The sequence below is a fragment of the Solanum pennellii genome, chromosome 3 (genome assembly GCF_001406875.1).
Source record: "Solanum pennellii chromosome 3, SPENNV200".
Taxonomy (NCBI): domain Eukaryota; kingdom Viridiplantae; phylum Streptophyta; class Magnoliopsida; order Solanales; family Solanaceae; genus Solanum; species Solanum pennellii.
In genome coordinates this window covers 73,594,887-73,601,927 of record NC_028639.1, presented here as the reverse complement: position 1 = coordinate 73,601,927, position 7,041 = coordinate 73,594,887, and the positions used below count along the sequence as shown (strand labels likewise).

General features: G+C 36.8%; 1 protein-coding gene across 1 annotated transcript in view; it reads right to left on the bottom strand.

Moving 5' to 3' along the window:
- The window catches only part of LOC107013993 (conserved oligomeric Golgi complex subunit 1), a 10,668-nt gene extending 5,011 nt beyond the window's left edge, over window positions 1-5,657 (bottom strand). The window contains exons 1-2 of the mRNA XM_015213864.2: window positions 3,265-5,657; window positions 1,269-1,463 (exon numbers count right to left, since the gene is read on the bottom strand). Coding sequence (XP_015069350.1) covers window positions 1,269-1,463; window positions 3,265-5,514 — 2,445 coding nt within the window. The 5' untranslated portion in view covers window positions 5,515-5,657. The remainder of the gene's footprint in view (window positions 1-1,268; window positions 1,464-3,264) is intronic.
- Between the last annotated feature and the right edge of the window lie 1,384 nt (window positions 5,658-7,041).

The following is a 7,041-nucleotide window of genomic DNA, read 5'->3' as shown; positions in this document are numbered from 1 at the left end:
CCCCCCCCCCCCCCCCACACACACACTTTTTTTTAACACATTTGTGGTGTCCGGGCCAGCTTGCGCGCACCTTGATTGATTCTATGTGATACCTCCCACCTCCAACAGCAACATATGTGAGGTAACTCTTCTACCAAGGCAAGAACATATGTAAAGAAATCACCAAGTGTTTTTGTCTCTATATATTTCTTTTATCATATATTTATTTATTAATTTTTCAGCAGACCTCATATTCTTCAAAACTAGTGATTGATTCCTAACTACGGAATTGTGTAAAGCCTTTTAGCTGATCTACAAAAAAGTCTTACAGATCAATAACTGTACAACCAGATTTCAAAGAGACAACCAAAAGACTGAGTTGTTAGGTGTGCCCAACCATTTTTTTGATAAGGTGATGTGCCCAACATTAAATGATGTATCTTTAAATAAGATATCATGTTCCTGACTGCTTGATAGGGTAATATGGCTATAACAATCCAACTTTATAACTAGTTCAAGCTTTGAAGACCAGATATTCAGTAAATTCGTCAGGAAAAGAAAATCAGATATGCAAGAAAAACTTGAGTAAACATATTGGTTTCTTCCTTTTTCTTCAAAAAGGCTAGAGAGCAATGTCAAAACAGGCAACACATTATGAGGTCAGCAACTAAAATCTTAGTTGCGCGGACTCTTCACTTTTGATGCCGCACCCATCTCAGATTCTTCAAAAATACACTACCATTGGCATTTTTGAAGAGTCCGAGCAACATAGACTAAAATAATTTAGTAGAAATTCAAAAAAGCTGAAGATTAAAATAAGTAGCACACATCATTTCCAAAAATATAGAGAAGTAACGAAATCTTTACGAATTGCATAAGATCACCAATGCTGGTGATTCATACTTCCAGGTTATTAATAAAAAGAGAGGAATGTATCATGAGCCACATTCAAATATTAACAATAACAATCTCTAAAAAGATTTAGCAAAGCACAGAGAAATCAGCAACAGGAAATGAAAGAATGGTTAGTAAGAAATCAGCCTTAGCATAAGACAAGCAAGAAATCAAATTCACAGGAAGTTTCAGACAAACAGTGGGGACATTTCGACGAGGGACCTTTTGGGGTCCATTAGATTACAGCAGAAACTAAATCTGGAAAATGGCATAGCATACTTTCTTGCTTTTCATACCTTCGCACAACTATGGAAGATAATCCATGATAAGATAACAAGTAATATTTCTCATAAACATTGAAAATTGAAGAACAGAAAGGCATACTCTTTCAATACCTTATCTAACAGTCTTGAGGCAAAGTTTTTCAAAATAGGCTTATCAAGCACATGTCCACCTACTCGCTGAATTTCTTCGCAGGCTTGAAACAGAAAAGAGGTTATGTACAAAGAAGGCATAGAAGGAAGCAATATCTTCATCTCTGTCTCGCCTTCATTTGACTGATCTTGCTTAACAACAGTCTCCTCCCAGCCCTGATGACAAGTTAAGATGAAGAAGCTTGATTAACCAACTTATAGCAATCACTTATCAATTAAGATGAGATACAAACTTGACAAACTAATTTAGAGTAACTAAAGAAGAAGGGGATGAAGCTTGTATTGCATATTATCTGAACATGAATGACTTGTAACGGTTCACTTTCCAATAAGCAGTATAATTTTTAATCATGGCGTAAAAGAATGCTGAAAGAGGACTGTGTAAACCAGAAAAAAAGACATGTATACAGACAACTTTACATTCCCATCAAGGATAAGCAAGAAAAAGACCTGGTGTCTTACATCCCCCCTGCATGACAAGGCACCCGCTCTACCCAAAACCTGTAGAAAAATCAAAGCCTTGTTTTTATTTTTTTGGAATAGGCGTGCTTTCTTTTCATTTTTCCTTTTCCTACAAGGATAGTGCCTGTGAACTTGCCTGCACCCTTGACCAATCCATCGGCTACCTCTCAGCCAACACAAATATCACATTCTTCTACCCACCAAGACTTGCAGATGGAAAGAAACCAACTAATCTATTTTTGTTTTTGTGTAGGCAAGTTCAGAGTTACGAATCTTCTAATGTTACTTTATAGACAAAGTACTAGACAACAACAAGCAAAAAACCTGTCATTCTCTCTTGGAGATAAATTTAATGTCAAATCAATCCAAAAATTAAACTGAATTTACAAACAGCATTACACCTGACAGAAGGATTGGGTGTCTTTATAGAGAATCATGTTTTGATGTAGATTCTCTACATTTTGGTACTCCTATTGTATACGGGAGCTTTCATTCCCATTATTAATAATATCATTTACCTTATCACAAAAATAAGGTAGTGAACACTCCCTGACTTTGTGAAAGTTGATGGGTTTTTTCTCTTTCCCTGATAAATTTGTGAGACATAATTTATATGCAGCATAAGAAGTCATACAAAATTAATTGAGAATCGCCTATTGTTTTTATAGGAAATCAAGAATTGCATCAGTAGATGTATAGGGCATGCTTGTTTATAACTTTTGTGATATCCTGACTAGATTAAAAAAAATAACTATTTTACCAAACTATAAAATAAGTAACCTCTTAGGAAGAAAACACCAAACAAGTGTTCCTATACCATAACTAGAAGAAACCTAAGGCTTGTCTTTTTCTTGCATTGCCCTCAAAAATAGAGAGGGTCCTTGCAATAATTTAAGAGGACGCTAAACTATGGGGCTGCTCTATTTTTTATTAAAAAAAATTATGACAAGGGAAACCCACAGCCGCAAGGTAAAATCCCCACTCCTATGCAATAGCTTGCAAACAACATAGAGAGGTAACCCACAAAGTCCGGTGCGACGAACTCGACCCAAAAGGCAAATCCCTTACTTTCCCTGGCAAGGGGTTTCAAACTTGAGATCTCCAACATGGAAGTCTCAAGCCCAAACGATTGCGCCACCCGAAGGATAGGGCTGCTCTCTATTTAACATTTCCTAATCTAAAATTTAATTAATCAACTACCCCTGGTATTAAACTATGGGATCTCAGCTTCTATATCCATTCCAGTCTATTTGGGCCCATTGATTCATAATAAAACTTTTCAGCAGAAAATTATATAAAATCCACGATCAGAAGAAGTGATTTTCAAGTTACTTGGATAACAAGTGCTGCAAAGTAATTACCAGGACCACTGACAGAAGTGACTTATATAATACAGGTATTATTAACAAACATCTAAAGGAAGCATAAGAATAAACATGACATGTGAAGTCCTTCAGGAAAACCCAACCAGAACAGTTTTAAGAATAGCACTTACTCTCAAGGTTGTTGTTGCCAACAATGCATCATCCTGTTTTAGATTTTGGGATAAGATTACTGAAAGTTCATCAGAAACCCAAGATATCCACATATTATAAGCTCTGATGCAAAGATCTTGCGTCATTTTACTTAGCTCTTCAAGCTGTGGGCTTGAACTGTCATCCACTCCGAACAAAGCAGCAGAAGCCAATGAACTTTGTCTTCTGGGTGAATCAAACATTGTATTTCCAGGACCATCAGAGGTTGGGGAGTCAACAGATGGCATAGAGTACCTTACAAGAGTAGGGGCCTTAAGTGAGCCAGCCCCTCTAGTTTCACTCAACCATGACCTTGGTGACCCAAGTATGACAGGAATGTGTCTGGAATGCTTCTGGAATGCAAACAAAAGCCGCCCTATAAATATTGACCGCTCAACAAGTATAGCTGGTGATGGCACTGACTCGTCCATTGAGTTTTTGTTTTGAAGGTTATCAGACAAAGCATCCAACTCACTCTTCAGTTCCATTAGTATAGCTGACATACTTTGGTAACATTTATTTTGTAAATATGGGGCCAGATCTTTCAGTCTCAAGGATGCCTTGGGAGACTCCAGGAAGCTTAGCAGGTCTTTTAGAACACTCTCACAGCAGCTGTCCACAGCATCTCTAATCCTGCTGACTTCATCCCCGAAGTAAGCATTGAGACAACTCCGAAAATCGTTCTCCTCGGGCTGCTGTAACTTGGCACCAGGAATGGTGGTAACTTTTTTACCATTTGGTTCCATGAACCAAACACCTCCACCATTCAAAGATCTATTCAAGTATGCCTGAAAACTGACCTGCTCACCAGGAGTTCCTGAGATGGCTCGTGCTGACGCTACGACATCAACCAATCCACTCAACTCATCAAATCCTTTATCAATAATTGCTTTCATCCTTCTAATAAAAGGATCTTCGAATATCTCATCCCACAGGTCCGAATCACCTCCCAAGACAAGCTCACGTGTTCTCTTCCATGGCAACTCAATTTCAGACCCAAAAACACTCTTAAGCCACTCCAAACTCCCTTCTAATACCTTCTTATTTTCCATAGTTTCCCGCACCAATGTCTCAGCAGATGCAAGCTCTTTTCCACAGCTGATAACATCGATCAAGTATTTGCCATTGATCTTGTTCATTATTTCCTTGCCACAATTCCTCAACCAATCAGAACATGCCTTCGAAACGAAATCCCTATCCAACATTACCATAAGTGATTCCAGATCATCTCTAAATGAGTTCCACAACCTCACTTCCTCATCCGGATTAGGTATTCCACCAAACAATTGAGAGGCCGGAGGTGAACCCAATACAGTCTTATAAAACAAAGGCATATCATTTAGCACTTGTAAGAATAATTCTCCTACTTGACCCACAGTAACTTGAATAATCTTTAATGCCTCACAATAAACTAAAATCACATCGGAGCTAGTAGCATTAACACTGGAACATGCATTTAGTTTCTGAGAAATACATAATTTACGCGAATCAAGGAACAATGTCAGAACCTGTTTGGGATCAAGCTCATCAATGACAGCAACTGCAGCTAAAGCATCCGCATAAGCTTTTATCCCGAGGCCAAGTGCTTGATCCAACAATCTCTCTCTGCTTCTCTGCGAGATCTGAAATTTAAAACTCTCCACAATTTGCCATTGATGCTGAAGCAACGGAAATTTGGACAGTACACTTTTGTAATCCTTATTTCTATGCAAACTATGGTGAACGTGTTTAGCACGGGCGTAGCGGGCAGAAGATTCTAAAAACATTGATTCATCGAGACAACCCCAGATATTCTCCGGCGTATCAACAAGATACTTAACCCTACAGGCAATTCCGTAAATCCGAGCTTTTGCAGGGTCAGAAGAAACAACGGACTTAGGGGATTCAGCAACGGTGGAAGAGAGAGAATGAATAATGCCGTGGTGTATCGCGGCTATATTGGCAGAAATTGACTCACATGATGATTTCATTAGAACAATGGAATCAGCGGAATCGATGAGATCTCGATAACGATTTCCGACGAGTTGCCGAAGCTCTTCGCTCTTGTCCTGGATCTGTTTCCTGGTGGCCGCTTCCACATTTCGGATTTCAGCAATTGGCTTTGTACGGAAGAGTAATTCAGCATCTTGGTTTCTTACGCCGCCGGCGGGTACTGCGACGGGGGTAGAGGTAAGGCGGTTTTGATCGGCGGGTAGTGTCGGTGATGGGGATTTAGGTGTCACTACCCTCATTGTGTCGCCGGCAACAGAGAGGAGATTTCACAGTTGAGGTGACAGTAGAGATACTAGAGATGAAAGGATGTTTTCATGGAAAAAATTGTAAAGCACTGAATAACTTCCATTTTTCGTCAAGGATGGTGTAGTATGACTTGAGTAGCGGGTACATACCAGCTATACGGAGTTCAGCGAAAACACGGGGCGGGTCAATCCTATTTCACAAGCGGGGCGGGTTAGTTTTTTAGTGGGTTGCATTGTATAGGTTGATTAAGTAGGCATTTGGCATGCGATAACATATCATGATATGGAATCGTGAGATCGTAGCAATTGATTCATAAGTTTATATTTTGTCTTGCATTATATTCGATTTGGATATTGAATTTGAATCTCTCCAAAATTCTTAGTTAGACCCAAGGAAAACGATGAGTATTCAATATTATTTTCGATATTCAATGTATACCTCTTGTGGATATCTTCGATGGACATTGGGCACTCATTGTTTAAATCAAATATCTATATGAATTATGAACTGCTGTGAAAAAATAGTTTGAAAAAAGTGAAAAAAATTATCAAAAATAGATAGAATGAGAAGAATTTTTGGCGATACCTGAAACTTTTGAAGTAATTTTGAAAACGCGACGAGGACGTGCTGGAAATATTTGAAATTTGAAATTGAATTTGGAGAGAAGATTTGAGAGAACTTGAAGGAAATAGGAGAAGAAATTGTATAAAAAGAGAAAAGAACAAAACGACCTTTTTATTTAATTTTTTTAATAATCTGTACAAATCAGTGGGGCCTGTAATAGCAAAGTGACCGAGATATCGCTAATTAAAGGAAATAACTTAAACGATAGTAACTCCATTTAATTTAAATTATTAGTTTGTCATTCTTTACAATCATCCCTATTTGTATCTACTAACTATTTGTTTCATATGCAAATAAAATTTATAGTCACATCAATGTTTTTTAAAATTTATTATTCTCACTAACATAAATTTTATTAATCCCTTCATTTCAAATTAATTGAATTGTCAAGGCATTTTTTATTTTTCAAATTAACTTAATTGTTCAATTTCCGCGACTATTTTTAGAATATTCTTTCAATTTTACTCTTCATTAGTTATTATTTGAATTAGTCACATAATTCAAAAAAAAAGTTATCTATTATGTAACATCACATAATTGAGGCGAATGAATAATTAAGATGAACATAGTCAAACTTTTAAGTTTATCGGTAATTATTATTTAGACACTTGAATTATAATATTTTTCGATTGAGGACTTGAATGTATGATAATGTAATTCTATAGACATTTTCGCCTCAAATTTTTAAAAATACTCATTGCTAGTAACTTTCCTGTAGTGCATTAGTAATGAGGTGGGTTTATTAATTGGGTGTGGTTTAATTAATAGAGGGTGGGTATTAGATTGATTAATAAATTATATTAATAAGTTAAATTATAACAAATAGTTGAGCTTCGTGTATTAAAAATATATTTAAATAATTTAAATTTAAAATCGTTAAATAAGTGGTTAATTTT